General features: G+C 43.8%; 1 protein-coding gene across 1 annotated transcript in view; it reads left to right on the forward strand.

Annotated features, from left to right (window-relative positions):
- The first annotated feature begins 669 nt into the window (after positions 1 to 669).
- The window catches only part of LOC116826052 (piezo-type mechanosensitive ion channel component 2-like), a 42022-nt gene continuing 21951 nt past the window's right edge, over positions 670 to 20740 (forward strand). Inside the window, exons 1-17 of the mRNA XM_075072405.1 lie at positions 670 to 745; positions 1441 to 1604; positions 3543 to 3719; positions 4955 to 5086; positions 5858 to 6058; positions 7232 to 7436; positions 8605 to 8706; positions 8847 to 9012; positions 10060 to 10303; positions 11985 to 12081; positions 12372 to 12534; positions 13805 to 13894; positions 16375 to 16490; positions 17072 to 17140; positions 18265 to 18377; positions 18980 to 19091; positions 19513 to 19584. Of these exons, the coding sequence (XP_074928506.1) occupies positions 670 to 745; positions 1441 to 1604; positions 3543 to 3719; positions 4955 to 5086; positions 5858 to 6058; positions 7232 to 7436; positions 8605 to 8706; positions 8847 to 9012; positions 10060 to 10303; positions 11985 to 12081; positions 12372 to 12534; positions 13805 to 13894; positions 16375 to 16490; positions 17072 to 17140; positions 18265 to 18377; positions 18980 to 19091; positions 19513 to 19584 (2299 nt within the window). The remainder of the gene's footprint in view (positions 746 to 1440; positions 1605 to 3542; positions 3720 to 4954; positions 5087 to 5857; positions 6059 to 7231; positions 7437 to 8604; positions 8707 to 8846; positions 9013 to 10059; positions 10304 to 11984; positions 12082 to 12371; positions 12535 to 13804; positions 13895 to 16374; positions 16491 to 17071; positions 17141 to 18264; positions 18378 to 18979; positions 19092 to 19512; positions 19585 to 20740) is intronic.

Consider the following 20740-nt stretch of genomic DNA (forward strand, 5'->3'; position numbering starts at 1 on the left):
AACAAGTATATTTTGTACTTAGAAATCTGATATTGTGAACACTTGTTCCAGATATGCAGCACTGTTACAGTATGTCTAAGAAAATACTGGAGACAGATTAAAAAAAAAACAAAAAGGGGGTTTACATGAAATTTGTTTGCTTTAGTTTAGACCCCAGGCTCACAACACAGTAATATTATTTACAAACCTAATAGGGTTGGATTTTCAAACTTGCTCAGCTTTGGTCCAGTTCTGCTCCTGTTAAATTCAGTGGGAGATCTACCACTGATTCTAATCAGAGCAGAGCTAGGCAAACCATGAGCTCGTTTGAAAATCACACCCATAAATTATACTTATATCACAGGTGTATACCTCCACTTTGTATTCTGTTCCCTTTCAGTTTAGTTGCAGGCAATTAAAAAATGGATCACAAACTGTGTAATATAAGAATATGTCTAACTCTCTTTAATGCTACAAGGTAAAGGGATCAATATCTAAGTTGTCTGGCATTAGCAACTTTTGTGTGTTCCCAACAGGCTGGAAGCCAATGAACTGCATGGTGAAAATCAAACCACCTCGGACAAGACAGAGAATACAACCGCGTATGAAACCATGGGAGAGGCTCAGCAGGAGAAATCAGGTGATGATATGTAACTCCTTGCAGCATTGGTTGAATGATTTTCTTTTTACATGGAGCAAAGCCAATACTATGTTGTTTACAGAAGCTCCTCGACTTACGCAAGCGTTAAGTTCTGGAATGCCTTGCGTAAGTTAAATTTTGCAGAAGTCAGGAAAGTATCTCCAACAATAATGCCAAAAAAAAAAAAAAAAGCAGTTTATGGAACTTTTTCCGTAAGTCTGGATTTCTGTAAGTCAGGTTTGCGCAACCCAGGTAGCGTCTGTATAGGCAAGAGCTTCAGTATTCTTATTCTAGGGGTTGACTTCAGGTATAGTAGTGGGAATCATGCCCAAAGGTTAATCATACTTGCAGTCCTTGTCCTCCCTAAACACAATGGCAGTAGGAAGCAATACTGATTAGTGAGTATGGAGCTATAAAGCACGGTGGATATATAGCTTTTTCGGATCTAGGCCCCAAATACAATTTTGCTTTGTTCTTTATTCCTAACCTGACATTGCTGTGGCAGGAACTGTGAGACAGTGAAATTCCTAGCTTATTTCTTTAAAGCTTAATTCTGCCAATACAAAATAGTCACCAAAGCGAGAGGAAGGAATAGCACTCCATGTGTGAGCTATTGTTGACCTCTTTAATCCCATATTTCTCCACCACTATACTGCCACCTCTGAACTCTTCCTTCCATCCTCCGTTGTGGAAGATGAAGACATAACTGACAAGTCATTTGACAAAGCTGTAAAAATAGTAAAGGATTTCTATTTCTTTGTCTCCAAAATCATCTTTAAAAGTTATTTTAAAGCACTAACCCAGCACTTTTCTTTTCTTAGTGGGAAAGCCTAATAAATGGAACCTGGTGATCGACAAGTTGGCTTCTCTTCTCCTGCAGCTTTTGGAAAATTTTCATAAAACTCAGGTGTTAGCCTGGAGAATCCTAGAGCTGCACATCCTTAAAATTGTCTCCACTTGGGTCATCTGTATCACTCTCCAGGAGGTTGGTGAATAGTATGAAGAACCTGAAAATATCATTTGTTTTCTGCAAACTCCTTTCCTGGTGCTACAAGAGACTCAGATCTCCTCCAAATCAGCAGCTATGGCCAGTTATGTTCATATTTCAGGCCAATAACTGTAATCCTCTAAGTACATAGAAATGTATATTAGTGGGCGTTTGTTCCCGCTTCTAATGAGGTTTACACACTCTGCATGTTGTCCAAACTGAGCAGCTTCCTGGGGTTTGGCTTTATTTTTAAGTCAAGCAACCAACCAACCAACCAAACTTCAATCTAAACCATCTCTGGAAGCTGGCTGTTTTTAGGGTTTTCCATCCAACCCCTCTCCCCCACTTTTATATATTCTGGATGGACCTGGCTGAATTGACTTGCTGGTTCTTCTCTGCTATAATTCCAATGCACCTTCATAAAGGGTTCATTTATATGTCGAGTCCTAGAATCTGCCAACCTACTACAAGGTTAATGCACCAGCCTGCACACTGCCTCCAAGATCTCCCCGGGAGTGCAGCCAGCATGCCACCCTTAAAGGAGGTGTAGCATGAACTCTCATCTGCTAATTGCTTTGGTGGATGATGCAGAACCATGGCCTCACTTCGACCCTGTTCTTCCCTGCCCCTTTAGTTAAGCTGTGTAGTCCTTGAATTCAGGAGAGCACAGGGACTGCCATTGTACCTAGAGGTAGGACACCATGGGACTTGTTTTAGAAATTTGATCATGATGTGATATGGCATAACAGAGCCTACTTGGTTTTCTTCTCAGTTTACTAAGCAGTTTCCTTTCCTCCCTGCAGCCATCAGCATAAACCTTAGTTGAAACTCAGGTGGCTTATGTAATCAGGGCCGGTGCTAGGATTTCTGACGCCCTAGGCGCCGGGACATTTCGCCGCCCCCTGCGCGGGTCTCGCGGCTCCCTGACCCGGGCGGGGGGGGCGCCCCAGGCCGCTGGACCCCCGCGGCGGCGGCGGCTCCCTGACACCGGGAGCACCCCGGGCTTTCGCCTCGGACGCCTGCGAGCGGCTTCCTGTAATTCCGGGCGCCCTACTGCCGTGACCCGCCGCGGGGCTACCCTGACCCGGGGGAGCCCGGGTTGCCGGGCCGCGCGGCGGCTTTCCTGACCCGGGAGCGGGCCCAGGGGCTGCCACGCTCGCAGCATCGATGGCCGGGGCCCCTAGACATGTCTTCGGCCGGGGCTGCCGCGGCTGCACACTGACCCCGGGGGCGCCCTAAGCTGCCGGGCTGCAGGCCGCTGCTGCCGCCGGCAGCTCAGACTACGCAGCGACCGCTGCAACCATTTAAAAAATTTTGGGGGGGGCGCCGCTTTTTGGTGCCCCCAAATCTTGGCGCCCTAGGCAACTGCCTAGTTTGCCTAAATGGTTGCACCGGCCCTGTATGTAATTCAGACCCAAAATTTCATAATTAAAAACACGTGCAAATGGCTAGTTAGACAGGGCTTCACCAGAACCCAAATTGTTCCTGTTTGTTGCTCTTAAGATGCAGATTTTCATAAATATTTTTTCATGAATCTATTTGTGTGCAAACTGTAAACATCTAATTTTACAGAGCTAGGAAACTACATAACAGTGACCTAAATGTCACTTAGTCCCTTGCAAGGTAAAAAGTCATCTTTAAATATCAGGAAGAGAAAAATGTAAATAAAATCATATCACTTACTACATTTATAATAGGTCCTTTCCTGATGATTAGAAAAGCTTGTCTTTTCGGCCTAGCAGCGTTACTTGCCATCCCAACCATCAGGGCATATTTTTTCCTCAAACAGTCTTTTGCATTATCTAATAGTTTATCTGTTCTTCTGTATTGTGTTGTTGCAAATGCCACAAGCTGAACTCCTCCACCCACAAACATACCAGCAAAGAGGTAAGTTACAGTGAAACAACTCTGATTTTTTTTCTGCAATGACTTTAGGTATCTTTGATGAATTACCCTCTCTTTGTCCTTTGGGTGTTTGCCCTGCCCTATCCCAAGCTCCGGCCTCGTGCATCAAAGATCTGCACAGTTTGGTCCTGTGTGATGGTTATCTGTAAAATGATGTACCAGCTGAAATTCGTCAGGCCACATAACTACTCCTCAAACTGTATGCAGGTGAGCATTCTAGAGCACTCAGGTCCTGATTCTGCAAATATTCGGGATATATTTTGAGTGAGCAAAAGTGAACCTCCCAGCCTGGGTCAACAGACTCACTCTGGCCCTCTAAAAATAGCTATAAAGATGGTGCTTTGATGTTGTATCTCAGACTAGAGTTCAGGCTTTGAAGCCTAGGGAGGAGGTGGGGTTCTTAGTGTATCACACTCAGCAAAGATCTGTGAACAGCCAGCAAGCAGCGTCCTTCTTCAAGTTCAAGAATATCTTTGAATAACGTGCAACTTCCATGCCACATCAAGACAAGATTTAACATAGTCCTGGGAATGCAATTCTCTCAGCCAAAGCTTTCCTGAGAAGTTTTTGTAGGTTTGCATTTGATAAACACCTGTGCAATGTGAAAGGGAATGGAAAGTTTTGAAACTTGTTTGTTGAAAGATAGTAAAGAATGGGGGCTATTGCAGATAAACAGAGACCTTCCTTTTGTGGGCACAATTCACACCTACAGTTTTCACATCTGCAAAATTGGTGGGTTAAATTTTTGTGCTGGCAAAATAATTAGGGTCTCAAATATTACAGCAGGATGGATAACTACCTGACGTATTTGAACTTCAAACTGATGGGAAATTGAGGCAAAAAGAAGTTACTTGCCCATGGTCACACAGCAAGTAGCAGACCCAGGATTCATGAGGTCTTGACTGAGGGCATGTCTACAAAAATATTTCATGTGTGGCAAGCTAGGATGTAAATCTACTGTGCTCCAATGTGCCATGCACATGGTGCATGTGGAACCTGCTGCATATTAAACATACCCTGTTTCAGTACCAGGTCAAAGTGCTCTAGGGAACTTGATTTCCTTTACTCAATCACTTCTCTCTCATGTTACTTATTGGGCACAAAGAAATGAATGGTCAGTAGGCTTATAAAATTAAAAGATTTATAAACGATAGCTATGCATATAGGAGTGTTGCCAAGCAAGAAATATACCAAGCACTCTTGAGTGTAACTTCTGGCATAGAAAATCATCCATGCCTACCACAAAAACTAAATTAGACGGCATCTGTTCTATTTGTGTGCACATTACATTCTGGATATATATTGGTAGAAATAAAAAAAAAAACAACTTTAAACACAGTAGGGGAGCCACTAGGACTTGCGCTTACCCCTACTATTGAAGGAGTTAATTTCTGAGAGTGTATTTCAGACAAACATGCTTCATTCCATAGGGGCTATACCAGAACAGAAGCTACTATCATGACAGCCTGGATGAGCTGTTGCAGAAATCAGTGTTGTACATTGCTCCTGTTGATCCTGCTGATTGGTGTGGAGGGTTACGGAAGTGCGGTGACAATGTTTTACCCTGCCTGAAGGTAGGATTCTTATTGTGCTGTCTTCAGACACTGTTACTAAATAGAGTAACAAGGGTAGCCAGCAGCTTCGCTCAGCACAAACCCTCTGTTGATATGTCAGATTTTGACATGCACAAGCAGAAAGAGGAGCTTGAAATAGGAAGAGGGAGCAACATGGGAATTTGAAAATTTCTTTAAAATAAATCCTGGTTAGATCTTAATGAGAAGATGTGATTAAAAACCGGTGACAGGGTAAGTGGAAGAGAGAGGAGATCTACCAAAGAAAATGAGAAGGTTTTCTCAGCCTTTCTTCTGTATTTGGTTTTCTTCTCATTCTGCGTCAGCAGCTGATGAGACACCAGTAGATGTTCTCCATACTGTCAAGAGTCATTATTGTGCGTCTCAAGGAACATCTTATTCCTTGAAATTGCCACTGGTCTGAATCCAGTATAGCTACTACTCCAGTATTACAGGAGAGAAGTCCATGGGAGAATCTCTCTCAAGTCACCATGTTGCAGTGTTCCAAGAGAGAAAAGAAGCATTTATCATTCATTTCTCATAGCACTTATTATTCTCATGAGACATTTTTATAGTGCTGTAAATGTACATGGCACTTCATAGAACATAGCAAAAGCAGAGCCCCTGGCATCCAACGTAACAGACAAGACACAGCTCAGAACAACAGTTTAGTTGTAAGCTTCATTTGTCCTGCTGTTTGTCTCAGTAGGGGTTGCTCAGTATTGCATTTAGGATGCCATTAACATCTGGTGCCATTTCATTCTGCCCTTGCAGAACCATCTCACCATCTTGGCATTAATGATAATAGAAGTGACTGTGCATCACCACCAGCTCTTCTACCGGACTCAAAACCAGCTGACGCCACCTGTTACAGGGATCATTTTTGATACCATCACCCGAGAGCACCTGGATGACGGGTTACTCAGCTGTATCAAATACTTTATCAACTACAGTTTCTACAAGTTTGGACTTGAGGTGAGCAAATATCAGGGGAGAACAATCCTCTTTGGACTTGGTCCCCGGCAATAGCTCACTGAGGCATTAAGAAGCCTGTGGAAAACACACACCAATGGAGAATATAAATTCTCTTCTGATGTAAACAAGCACAACTCCATTGACTCCCCCTAGAAAATGTGTTCCCATGCAGATATGGGCAGCAATTATCAGTGAGATTAGATTTGCACAGACGCAGAGCACTTAGGGGTTGATTCATTTCCCTGGTTGGAGCAGGTTGCAGTTTAAAGCCTCCCCTGCCTAGGTTGCCACACCGGAGAGCAGATTACAGTGTCAGGGATTCAGTTTGGGGAGGGCAGCTTTAAAATCCAGGCTTCCTGCCACTTATGGCCTGGTCTTTGTAGGCTTATCGTGCTCACTTTTGGGGTGGCAGTGGCTGGCCCTTGTGGAGTGCAGTGCTCCCTCTCCCGGAGGATAAGGAGGGGAAGTTCATCAGAAAACTTTTATTGCTGCCATTAACAGTTTAACATGTCAGCAGGTCCCTTTTTTTTTTTTTTTTTTGCATGCTGATGATGGTTTTCACTGTAGCATGAGGTGAATGCATTGTTTTGTGAGTACGATCCCTTCGCCAGCCTTTGAAAATCTGGCCCTTGTAGTCAGAGTCATTCTCTTCACTATATGAACTTCTCTCAGTGTCTCCCTTTATAGCATTGGTTCAGGGGAAGTCACCCTTGTGGAAGGAAAGGGAGAATTTTCCTCTTTGTATTTTATTCCCTAGTGACCAACTTTCCTTTCTTTGATCTATTAACGTTGACTATGGCCTTGTCTACATGGGAAAGTTTTACCAATACAGTTAAACCACTACCGTTATATGGGTATAACTCTCATGTCCACTCTTATTCTGGAATGAGCGCCTTTTTCAGATTAGTTTAAACTCCTTCTCAAGTGACATAAACTGAAAAAAGCCTCTCTTATCCCAGAGTAAAAAAGTGTCCACATGGCAGGGCTATAATGCTAAAATTATATTGGTTTAAATTCACACCTTAGCTGATACCAGTACGGCTTTCCCACACAGCCAAGTGCTAATGCTCCCCGCAGTGGTAACCTTTGAAAAATTAAGCGGTTAGGAGGGCTTTCCGAGCAACTATGGGCTTTGATGGACAGTGTCGCCACTAGAACATTCCATTCTTTCAGGTGTGTCTCATCGTGGCTGTGAATGTCATTAAACATCGTATGGATTTCTATGCCCTTCTCCACGGCTGCTGGGTCATCTACTTGCTGCACCGCCGCCGAAGGAAAGCAGTGGCTGAGGTCTGGCCGAGATACTGCTCTTTCCTTGCCAGTGTCATGACTTTTCAGTATTTGCTATGCATTGGCCTCCCTCCTGCTTTCTGCAAAGGTAAATGCAACACAGTGCATTGTCTGAGTGGGGGGTTGAGTGAACACATAGAAGAGCCCCCAGCAGTCACTGATAATCTGAAAGAAGACTGGCCAAAACATGACCAGTGAGGGCTGTTGAGCCATATCTCATCCAGCTCTGCAAGGAGAAGAGAACATACAGAGACACTGAATGGGGAAGTCCCTGGTGATGGTGTGTAGGCTAGTGGGGATGTTCTACCAACCAGGGAACTGAAATAACACTCCAAGCCTCAGTCCTCTAAAGCCCTTTCCTCGGGGCTTATTATCTGCCCCCCAACCGCAGCAAATCAATTGAAAACCACTGGGCAATAATCTCCAGAGGCTACTGCCCGCTCGAAGGGGAGACCCATCCTTTCCTCTTAGTTCTCTTGTGTTCCAGCTTACCTTTTCTTTGAGACTCCACCACAAGCATCCACTGACCAGACTGTTAAGCCTGTATAAGCTGAAGCACCTTTACCTGGTCAGGTGACCCCCCAAAACTTACCCAAACGTTGTATTAGTATTACAATGATTATTAATACATCCCTGTAAAATTGAGTCTCTTGTCTGCAGCTTTTCTCTCTCGCTCTTTTCCTCTCTATGGTTTTTCCCTTCAAAAGGCTACAGTCACATCAGGACGACTGGCTTGGTTTCACCTGCGAGCATAGGTGACACCCCATGTGCTCTCCCTGCACTATGAGAATTAGAAGAGCCAAGTCTTTTCATGATTCCGGAGACACCAGATACAGCCAAGGGACTGCAGGGGAGGGGGCAGGCAGGAGAGGGCAGACAAACAGATGAGGTGAGGTATTTCAGGAGGACCAAATAGCTGTAAACCACTGGCTGGTTTCAGCTGGCTCTGAGCTACAACAAGCAGAGGTCAGAGAACACCGGGACAATTCCATCTCTGTTCAATCCCAAGCCCAATTGCAGTTTTCACACTGGAGAACTCATGGCATCAACACTAGTTGTTTCAGCACTGATGAGAGCTCACTTTTATTGGTAGCAATAGTCCCAACCCTGTGCTATCAGGAGGATGTGTTGTTATCCAGACGTGTGCCATTTCCCTTGAGAAATGCCAGTGCGCTTCAACTCGAACATTTCTAGGCTGTAAACTCAGAAATTAGCTTAAATGTTTTGTGTGATGAAAAGAACCCCTTTGCCTACAGATTATCTGTGGAGAACCTCTCGCTGGACAATCCATTCCAATCTGATTAAGTGGCTCTATCTGCCTGATTTTGCCAAGAAACCTGATGCCAGTTTTCTCCTGTGTAAGTATCAGTCATCCAGTGCAGCATTTTACTGTCTGACGTTCCTGCTGCTGACTACTAATCATTGTCATCATAATATTAAACATAATCAGAATAGTCGTCTGAAGCTGCTAAGAAGCTGTTTTCCTGTCTCCTCCCAGATGACTTCCTGCTTCTGCTTTTTGCCTCCCTGCAATGGCAGGTATTCAAAGATGAGAATAAGGCTTGTGTGCGAATAGAGGCAGGAGATAATGTGGAGATCAGCCGTGAATTAGATCCAGCTGCTCTCAGCCAGTACAGCCCTGTGCCAAACTTTATCCACTGCAGGTAGGAACCAGCAAGATTTGCTTTGGCCAACTATAGCAGGTGAAAACATGGAATCTGGATTTTGAAGGTGTTTGGATGTAGAATTTTATCAGGTCTTTAAGAGAAGTAGATGGCAGCTGTGCGGTTTGGATCTGGAGCCAGGTTTGTGCTCAGAGACCCATCCAATCGAAAGTTTGTGGGTGTTTGCAGGCGGGGCTCATCTTTAGTTACACACATTTTAATAATTAAATTGATTTCAAAGCCAGAAGGGAGCACTAGATCACCCAGTCTGGCTTTCTGTGCAACCTAGGGCAGAGAATTTCAGCCACTTACCCCTGTCTTGAGCCCAGTGACTTGTGTTTGACTAAATCATAGCTTCAAGACGGGCATCCAGTCTTTATCTGAAGACATCAAGAGATGGGGAATCCATCACTTCTTTAGCTAGCTTGTTCCAACAGTTCATCACCATCACCCTTAAAAATTATAAGCTGACCCCCATGCTGCTAAACTCTAGCACTCTGTTGGAATTCACTCTGTCTCATATAGTATAGTAACTGGCCTTTAGTATCCTCAATGCATCCAAATAAAATGTCATTTCATTACAAGAAGGAATAATATCAAAGAATGGACTGCTATAATATCCTACGATAAAGATCAAAATAGATTTACAGTTTACTTTCTCAGCTTATTAGCAAAAGATCTTGAGTGGGTCTATGCAAAATTCGTACTGCAAGGAAAATTTTTGCAAGTGGCCTCTTTTCTCTTCTCTGTATGAACCAGCAATCTATTTATGAACCACTTTAATATTTAGTGTAATAGGCAGATAAAATAACTGTTTGCAAAGGGAGTGGGCAAGCCTGTAATCTCAGTTCACCTGGTGGAACTTCTACCTGGGGAACACAAAGTTCACTGATCTAGTTTCTAGCTGGTGTATAATGGGCAAATGCAATGGGGTGCTGTCATAAGTCCAGGGGCACGTTGGTTTAAATATTTAAGTGCATGGCCACCAGTTGGCAGACACAAGAATCATCCTGATACTGCTCTGACATTTCATTTCCACTCCCGCAGGTCCTATTTGGATATGGCTAAAGTGGTTGTGTTTGGCTATCACTTCTGGTTTGTGCTCTGCCTGATTTTTATCACTGGAACCACTCGAATCAACATATTCTGTCTGGGATATCTGATGGCCTGTTTCTACTTTATGCTCTTTGGAAGCAGTCTCCTTCTAAAGCCAGTCAAGACTATTCTCAGATTGTGGGACTATTTGATTCTGTACACTGCCTTAGTTATAGTGATGAAGAATCTTCTGGCTGTATGTATTGTCTTTCACAAAATTAGGGAAATATCTGCCCTCTTGTTGTTTTTCATATTACAGTAGGACCTAGAGTCACCAGCCGAAATCTGGTACCCAGTGGGCTAGGGAATTTACATATGCATGGTGGAAAATGTCCCTGCCCCAAGAGCATACTAGCTAAGACCCTGATCCTACGATGACCTCCTCATGGGCAGATCCTTGAAGTCAGTGAGGTTCTTGACTGACAAAAGGTAGAAGAAAGGGAAGTATTACAATCCCCACTTTTCAGATGGGGGCGATTGAGGGACACAGAGTTCATATGACTTTCCCAAGGTCACACAGGTAGCGTGTGGCAGAGTGGGGATCATCACCCAGAACTCATGAGTCCCAGTCCAGTGCTTGAACCTCAAGACCATCCATCCTTTCTATTTCCACATATAAGTAATAGCCAGCTGGTAGTGGAATCAGTGGGCTTCTGCTGTGTGTGGGGAAAGCAGGATGGGGAGCCCATGTGAAAGGGGGCCACGCTTTCTGCATCTGCAGAGCGGTGGGTGAGGTTGGTTTTAGGCGCTGTGGTGTGCAGGGGAGGTGAGTCTCAGGGGAAGACTGGGGATTTAGAAGAGCATGGACAGGGCCTTTGCAATGAAGTGGTTTCACTGGCTAAAGCCTTTCTCTCCATGCATGACGGGATGGGGACACAGCCGCTATGAAGGCTAATGAGTCCTGAGGCCACACAGTGGCTCTGTTACTGCTCTATGGCCTCTGAGGCAGGATTTTGCCACCCATTTGTGGAACTCCCCTGGGCACAGCCCACTTACGCTCTCTGTGACAGTAACTGGAATATGGCCCTGCTTGATTTTTCCAGTTCAGTTGATTTAAGCCCTTCTATATTATGATAAATGTTACGTAATAAAATTATGCACATTTCAAAAAAATAATCTGGCCCTATATCTCTTTCCCCAGAGCAGTGATCTCCAAACTTTTTCAATCGCGCCCCCCTATCAGTAAAAATTTTTGAGCATGCATCCCCTGCCGTGCTGGCTCTACCATTTTTGCTGAAGCAAAAAAAAAAAAAAAAAAAAAAAAAGCCGCTTGGACTCCCTCCTCGAACTGACGAAGCAGGGGGGGGGAAAAAAAGCGCTCTTCCTGCGCACCCCCAAGGATCCTCTTGCTCACCCCACTTTGGAGACTACTGCCCTAGAGGGTGGGGAAGCATTCACAGCTGTGGTCTGTGCTGGAGCTTGTCTGTGGATGAAAGGAAGACGTCTTTCTCGAAGCTGCTCATGCAGCACCTTTAAATGAAAATTAAATTCACTGAAAAAGTAAAAAAAAGAGTTTTCAGAAATAGCTTCCTGCTCATGACAATTGATCAGTCCATACATTAAAGACGTGTGGCATGGCCTGGCCCCAGCTTTCCATGTGCGTGCCCTCCAAAGAGCAAACAGAGAGCAAAGCACTTTTCCGCAATTACAGGCCTTTCCTGTGGGCTGCCTATCTTCTCTGTTTCTTTGGCAGCAAAGTGGGATACCTGAGAATCCTCTTCTCTAGCTAATTCATGAACAGCAGCTAGAAAGGCTCACTAAACTGACTCATCATACTAGTTTGGATAAAAACAGCAAGTGCAATTAGAGCTTAGATAAATGAATACAAAGGAACAGAATGCTGCTGCGCCTTTTCACTGTCTCCTTTTTGATTGTAGATTGGAGCATGTGCCTATCTTGATAAGTTACTGAGAAACCATTGCTGGCTAATACAGACCTTTGGCATGTTCTGTACTATACCGGGGTATGACTTGGGTAAGTAGCAAATAATGAACAGACAGAGAGGACGTACCATGTCACTGTAATTTCAGGAAAACATTTTCTTACTGAAAGATAAGCAAAAGTCTAGTCCACTTTTTCTACAAAGCCAATAAAACATTGTATCACTAGCAGTGCAAGCAGAGATCTGTTTATTGAAGTGGAGACAAACACCTGTCAGGGATGGTCTAGATAATACTTAGTCCTGCCCTGAGTGCAGGGAACTGGACTAGATCACCTCTCGAGGTCCCTTCCAGTCCTATGATTCTATGATTTCTCCTGTGTAGCTCTTCCCGAGGATGAGAAGTGCGAGCTCCCTGAAAATGAAGCCGGGATTGTTTGGGATGCAATAAGTTTCACTTTCTTGCTGGTCCAGCGGAGAGTCTTTATGAGCTATTACTTCCTCTACGTAGTGGCAGATCTGAAGGCTGCCAAGATCTTAGCTTCCAGGTACATGCACTGGATGTAACAAGTTTAAACCAATAGTCCTTAGAGGTGCAGAGAGGAGTTGGAGGCCCCCTCCTTTCTGTAAAGAAATGTGCTCTTTCTGAGATTTGGATTTCTGGGGAGAGTGATGGGGAGCCTCCCAAGGTTTGTGTTCCAAAAACAAGGGACCCAGTCAATTATTACTACTTGCTGAGCACTGGTAATGTGCTCTGTGCTGTAAAAGTAAACAAGACATGGCGCCTGCCCCCAAGAAGCATAAAACCCAACTCAGGCCTCTATAGTGCTCTGGGTGATGATGTAAACTCAAGTTGGGGCAGAAATCTTGCAAAAGTTTCATGTCAGGAGTGTGACTTAAGGATGCAGATGCTTTAAGTGCTTGGGGCTCCATTGCAATGATCATGCCTTAGCAAACTGGTCAGTGAGGCAAGAGATGAGGATGGGCCTATGGTAAGCCTAGCTTTAAATCCTAACTTTCATGACCACATACTTCACACAATGGGCAGGGTGGGGAAGATAGACCTTTTGTGACAGTTATAACATTCATCTGTAGTTCTGAGGATTTCAGTAGAATCCTGAAGGGTTTGACAAGCAGATCACCATGTGTTTAGGAGCTATGTTTGGGCAGTACCAGAAAGTGGCGGAGACAGAAAATATGGCATGTGCCATAAAAAAATGTCACCTAGAATAAATGTGCAATTCTGAACTGTGGGGTTATAATTCCATTAGGAAGTTTGTGGGACAACATAGTCTGTGAAAGAGAAGCTTCTTGAGGTGGAGAAGATTCCCTTTACCCTTTCTATATTCCTATCCCACTTCAAGTTTCTCTGTCATTGTCCCTTATCCATTATCTATATCTGCTTGTCTGTTTCTGCACTTATAATACACCTCTTACTATGGTATTTAATATCTATCAAGCCCTCCCTCTGTTCAAATTGCTACTGGAGTGATTTACCCTGAATTATCCCTCTCACTGCCAGAGTGACTCTTCACTGAAATCTTCTGAAACTGCTGTTTTTACTGGTGGAATCAGAGGTCTGATTTCAATCTCTTTTTTGCCAGAGCCCACCAGTTACAGCCCGGAGAATGATGTAATTGCTGTCAATTACCTTAATCCACCAATAAGAACTGGGACAGAAGTGTCAGTCCAGCGATTTACCAGATTGATAATGCTCTGGTTAGCTGGGTATATTTCTACCCCTTTGTGGTGTGAAGATAGTTGCATGCTGCCCAGTGAAGTGTTTATCGAATGACCTGGCTTGTTTCACACATGCAGAGGAGCTGAACTGTTTGAAGTGAAGCTGAAAAAAGTTGTGGCACTCAGATTGGAGGAAGAGAAAAAATCATTGCAAGCCATGAGAAGACAGTAAGTTTGCTGTTCATTTAAAATCACATATACACCACATATCTAACTTATACACCACATATCTAACTGGTGAACATGGGGATGTGTCATCTTTTCACTTCTCTCTGTATTCAGGATATTATATTTTCCATCCTCTGATTCCGCCCCTCCCCCACCCTTTTTAGCGACTCATAACTCAAACTCTTTCCCATCACTACGAGGAAGAGTTAGGGATAATGCTACAAACAACAATGGCAATCAAATGAAAATAGTTATTGACGAGCTTCAAATGGAGGGGCTCAAATTATGGACTCAGTGCCCAACACACACTAACAACTCCCTGTCCTTATTCTTGTGTGGGACTTTAGGATCCTGATAGAGAGAGTTCTAGGAGAGTTTTGGACTCTAGACTGCAAGACCAGAAAGCTATCGACTCTGCTCCATGGTTGATACTACAGAGGAATTGTAACACAGGACAGCTGTTTGGCTGGTACAAAATCCCTTGTGCTGGACGACAGTCAGCTGTTCTGTCCCATGGAATTTTAGGCTTTTCAAAACTCTTTGAGAACAAATTGCTAATAGGATCAATGATGGTATCCAATCAGAATGATTGTCTGCGTTAGGGCTTTAGCCAGTAGTGTAGCAACACTGGTACAAACCATACCATATTGCACTGGGCTAAACTGGGGCTGGCACTAGTACAATATATCCCAGTTTGAAACCTGGGTAAGTGGCATTGGTACAAGTCCCCATTAACTCATCACATCTACAAAAGGGACTGGCACCGATACCACTATACCAGTGCAGCTATAACACCAGCTAAAGCCCTGGTGTACACAAGGCTTCATTAAAGAGTTTCCCACTGGATACGCCCCCATTCAGACAAAGAAAAATCAACCTAGAGACGTATTAAACTTCCCTAGAAGACTGAAAGGATGTGTTAAATGGGGACCTGCACTGTGCCTATAATCATTGGCCCCACAGGGGTGATAAATCTGATTGTACAGTATCAGTTCCCCGGTGCTACATGGTTACTGACATGGTATAGGCGACAGCACTGTAAGAAACAATATCATCTGCTTGGCGCTGTCAGCACTGGAATAATGACACCCACATTTCATCTTGCAGTGGAGACTGGATGAAACCTCGATTACTCATTAGATAAGCAAAGCTTGATCAAACATTTCATGTCATCTGCTGCAGAATTTCACAGATGTTTCCTTGCAAAAAACTCTTAAGCAAAATGCCAAACATTTCCTCACCACATGCGAAGTTGGCCAAAAGCCAAACATTGGCGGAGTTTATTTTGGTTTGGCCTATAGTATTACATGCATATATCAAACTGCTTCCTGTTTTGAATATCAGATCTTGGAATGGATAGCTTCCAAATCTTAGCCAGGTCCAAAGTAAGCTGTGCTCAGTAAAAAAATAATAATAACACTAGCAACAGTATATATAGTCAGATGAATAATTATGCTTTTATTATTTCCTGGCTGGCTAGCTTGCATGCATTCTTATGGAGGTGGCCAGCCTTCTCAGACATATGCTGAGCCCATTCTGGCCAAAGGGCATGAAAGTCTCTGTTATTATCACAACCTTCATATCTTAGCTGTCAAAGGAGTGCTTCTTAACAGCTGTATTTGGAGCAGAAGCCAATTCCCACTGAAGTCCATGCAAAGATTCCCCTTGATTTCAGTGAGCTTTGGATTAGCCCTGTTAGAATGTTAATATTCCTGAATTAATTTAAGCCAAATGAAGACACAGGCCTGCTGTTTTAGTATCAGTTATAATATTTTAACTAGATATGCGCTGGGGCCAGTGTTAGTGCTTGTGATAAAAGCTTCAGAATGGAGCTTATTGGTGACACTTTGGGTGTTAGGAGGAGATGGTGGGGAAAGAGATTGAAAGAGAGAGAAAGAAAGAAAAAAGAATCTAGTTTGGGTACAGGATGAGGAGCCAAAAACTCCTGACATCTGGACCCAGCTCTGACAAAGCCTCTGCTCTATCTGTGTCGCTGTACAAATTGTTTCCACATTGACCAGCTGGTGCTAGTAACTAGGGCTGTTCCAAATTTTTCTGTCAAAACTTTTTTTTGATGAAAAATTGGGTTTTCGAGAGAACACAGTGTGTAGAAAGTGTGTGTTTCCTTGAAAATGTTTAACTTTCTTCAAAAAAACCAAATCCCAAACATTTTTAGCTGAAAACAAAATTTTTGGATTTTGGTAGTTTTGGGCCAAAAATGTTCATTTTGGGTTTTTTGTTTTTTTTTTGACAAAGAGTCAAAATTTAACACGAGGAAAAAAATCCATTTTCTGACCACTTCTATTACTAATACAATGTTGAGGGTAACAATGACCAAGTTGGGGCTCATGCGTCATGGGGATATTTTTGAGGATCACTATGTAATGTTTGTAAGGCACTTTGAAGTTAAGATGGAAAGCACTTATCTAAATGCTAATGATTTTTTATACTCCTGTCCGTGTTCTGTCTTAAACCTATAGAATGGAACTAATCAAACTGAAGCAGAAGAAATTTGACAATTTGAAGCAAAAGACACCAAGCCCAGAAGAAACAGCTGTGGATCAATCTGCCAAGGAGCAGCAGCTGCTAGATCCAGGTGAAATGATCTTGTCACGTTAAATAGCCTGTGTAGTGACAACAACATGGAGAGTGATCACCGTGCCTTCCCTTCCTCTGCTTTCCGTTTTCGCACTACTGTGTTCCACAGTACACAGTAAATTACCTTTTCAAAACCCCAGTGCCGCTGCGGGTGAAATTCACATTCCGCCTTCACATCCAAAGCCAAAGTAATTGGCTCTGTTCAGGCCTTGTCTGCAAGTCTGTGGGATGAATTTAATCCCTGAAACCCACAGTTAGGCCACCAGTCTTTGATATAAACTCCCTCTGCTGCTCATCATGATGGAGTGTCTAGGCAATGGAATCCTGAGGTATGAGATCCAGGGAATGGATCCTGCCTGCCTGCAATTCAGAGCTGTTGTGGAGAACCCCTCCAGGGCACACAAAGAATGAAGAGATCTAGCTGTACATAGAGTCAATCCACAGGCTCCAATGCAACCTCCCAATGGGTCCTGCACAGTCTTGTGCATTGAGAAATTTAATTCTTTTAAGTTGTGTGTGTGTATGGGGGGGAATCTATCCATCTGTTTCACTATGTACATTTTACAACCACCTTTGCAGAGGAGGGTGGCAAGAAGGAAAACGAGGACAAGAAGATATGGTGGCAACCCTGGGTGACCCACACCTCCAGTAAGTTTTCTGTGTGCGCTAAAGGTCTGTGAGCCACAACTAACTGGAAAAATGACATGTATAAGCTAGAGCAATGTATCCTGCTAAAAACAGTGTCTTTGCACACAGTTGCTGGGATTGTACACAACAAGAACCTCCAGTAGCCCTACACTCCCCCCCTGCCAAAAAAAACCCAAAACAAAAACACAAACATGGGGCTTCATGTAGAAGTCAATGGGAGTTTTGCAATTAACTCCAGTGTGGGGGCAGGCCTATGATTCTGCTGTAAACCTAAGGCTCTCGGCAGCAGTCCCAGGGCCGCCCAGAGGATTCAGGTGGCTTGGCCCCCCGCTGCCGAATTGCCGCCGAAGACTCGGCACTTGGGCGGCGGGTCCCGGAGCGGAAGGACCCCCCGCCGCTGAATTGCCACCAGAGAGGAAGAAGCTCCGGGGCCCCCAGAATGAGTGAAGGACCCTGTTCCAGGTGCCCCTAAAAACTCTTGTGGGGGACCCTGCAGGGCCCGGGGCAAATTGGCCCACTTGCCCCCCGCCCTCTGGGTGACCCTGAGCAGTCCCTCCCCTGCTGCACACACAGCAGGCTGCCAGGAAAAAGAAAACGTCATGGGGGGGGGCCCCTCGGAGGTCAATTGTCATCATTTAATTCGGGGACAGCTGACAAGTACATGATTTATAAAACACATTTCTAATGCAACCCAACTGTTCTTCAATAGCTGTCCTAACAATCACCCCTATTTAGGAAGGATGGTGTGTGTATCTTAGCAAAAACCATACAATTTGTCTACTCTGTCCCTTCCAAGCCCTCTCCTACATATTTCAGTGCTGTTGAAATGTGTTTTCTCTCCCAGTGTCCCTATTTATAGCCTAAGGGCTACTCTAAAGTATATTAAGCATAAAGATACTAATCAAGAGAATGAAAAATAGTAACAGTAAAAATATTCGCATGCACCATTCTGCTAGTTAATATTTACTGTTAAAACAGCTAGACTAGGATTTTCAAAGCCACATAGATAGGCAGCTCCTATTTAGATGTGCAACTCCTATTGATTTCAAGGGGAATTATGCATCTAAATCCCCTAGATAGCTTTGAAAAACCTCAGCCACATCTCTTTCTGGAACTGATTTTAGTGATTCGAGCTGGGAGCTACTACCTCTTTGAGACAGACAGTGAAGAAGAAGAGGAACAAGGGCACACAGAAAAGAAGAAGGAAGAATCACCAAAGAAGAAAACAGCATTCCAGGTGCAGGACTTATTTTTGATAATATTGAGCAATGTTACCTAGTGGATAGAAAACTGGACTGGGACTCGGAGACTTGGGTTCTATTTCTAACTCTGCCACTGGATTGCTGTGTGACCTTGAGCAAGTCACTCAATTTCCTGGTGTCTCAGTTTTGCCTTCTGTAAAATGGCAATGATGATGCTTATGTCTTTTGTAAAATGCTTTGAGACTTACAGGTGATAAGAGTGAGGTATTATTATTAATTATTATTTTACACAGTTACGTTTTTTCAAAAAATCCCAAGAGATTTACTGCAAACCAAAATATTTCCCCAACATTGCTTTTCCATGGAAGCAATTGCTGTTGTTACTAGGGGGGTGTTAGGTGACTGTAAAGGGAAGCAGAGGGTGTCAGTGAATTCCCATGAACGGGAGGGGAAGAAAGTGGGGGCCATGCGAATGGAAGTGGGAGCAGGGGACACACCACATATTTGAACCACTCTATTAAAAAGTTGGGAAGCCCCAGCATTCCGGAGTACATCAAACAAAACACAGCTTAGGCTTGATCAGCTGGATGGAAGCACTAAGCTTTTCACCAAAGACTAATGGGGTTTCTCCCTGCAGCTTGCATATGAAGCCTGGATGTCTAGCTCTAAATCAGCTCTGAGAACAAGAAAACAAGATGAAACCAGAGAGCAGAGGAAGAAAGAGGAGCAGGAGCAACTGCGACTGGCAGGTAATGGGAAGAATGCACAGACACCGCCACACAGGGGCTGCTAGGCCAAATTCGACAAAAAAAGAACTGTTTGAATGAGAGAGGTTGTAGTTCCTACAGCAAGAATCAGCTAACACAATGTTAAGAGTACTCATTTACATGTGGCCAGGTCAGGAAACGCTGACACCAGCTTTAATTACCATCCATATCACCTGCCCCCAGCACGTCCCACATACCCTTTTCCATAGCCACAATGCCCTTAACTCTGCCCCACATACATGTGCATTTCAATACGGTGTCTTGTTATCTGATTATGTAACCTTCAGATGGAGTCATAATCCCATTGATTTCACTGGCATTGGGCTGGGCTGGAATAGCTGGAAAGATATCTAGTAGAAGTTTATCCCCTCTATAGCTCTGCTTATGTTCCTATATGATACAGGAGAGGTAAAGCTGGAATTCCATGAAGAGAAAGGGGAGATATCAGGCACTGAAGAGAATCCAGATGAGTCAGGTGAGTAGCTCCATACTGCAGCAGCACACCAGAAGCCCTTGCTCAGATCATTTCATCGACTCTAAGACCATAAGACCATAAGGGACCATCATGATCTAGTGTGACCTTCTGCACATTCCAGGCAACAGAACCTCACCCACCCACTCCTGCAATAGACCCAAAGCCTCTGGCTAAGTCATTGACGTCTCAAGATTTGAAGACTTCAGGTTACAGCAAATCCACCATTTACTCTAGTTCAAACCAGCAAGCCTGGGCCCACACTGCAGAGGAAGACAACTCCCCTACCCCCACCCCCAACCACCACCTAGGGTCTCTGCCAGTTTGATCTGTGGGAAAATTCCTTCCCATCCCCCCAAATGGTGATCAGTTAGACTCTGAACATGTGAGTGAGACCCACCAACCAGAAACCCAAGAAAGAATTCTCTGTAGTAACTTAGAGCCCTCCCGATCCAGTGTCCCATTTCCAGTTGTTGGAGATATTTGCTACCAGCAGATGTGGAATGGGCCATACGTCATTTTAGGCAACCTCATAATATCATCCCCTCCATAAACTGAGCTTGATAAGTTTATTTCCCCCATTACTCCCCTTGGAAGGCTGATCCAGAACTTCATTCCTCTGATGGTTAGAAACCTTTATCTAAATTTCAAGTCTAAAAACTTATGGATCGCCAGTTTATATCCATTAGTTCTTGTGCCAACATTGGCCCTTTACTTAAATAACTCCTGTCCGTTCCTGGTGTTTATCCCTCTGTTGTATTCATAGAGAACAATCATATCTTCTGTCAGCCTTCATTTTGTTAGGCTAATCAAGCCAAGCTTCTTAAGGAGGGGTTGCAAGTACTTTGGAGTATAGGATTATAATTCAAAATTATGTGGACAAACTGGAGAAATGGTCTGAAATAAAAAGAAAGAAATTCAATAAGAACAAATGCAAAGTACTCCAATTAGGAAGGAACAATCAGTTGCACAAATACAAAATGGGAAATGACTGCCTAGGAAGGAGAACTGCGGAAAGGGATCTGGGGGTCATAGTGGAACACAAGCTAAATATGAGTCAACAGCGTAACACTGTTGCAAAAAAAAAAAAGCAGACATTCTTCTGGGATATACTAGCAGGACTCTTGAAAGCAAGACATGAGAAGTAATTATTCCACTC

Source organism: Chelonoidis abingdonii, chromosome 14, assembly GCF_003597395.2.
Source record: "Chelonoidis abingdonii isolate Lonesome George chromosome 14, CheloAbing_2.0, whole genome shotgun sequence".
NCBI lineage: Eukaryota > Metazoa > Chordata > Testudines > Testudinidae > Chelonoidis > Chelonoidis abingdonii.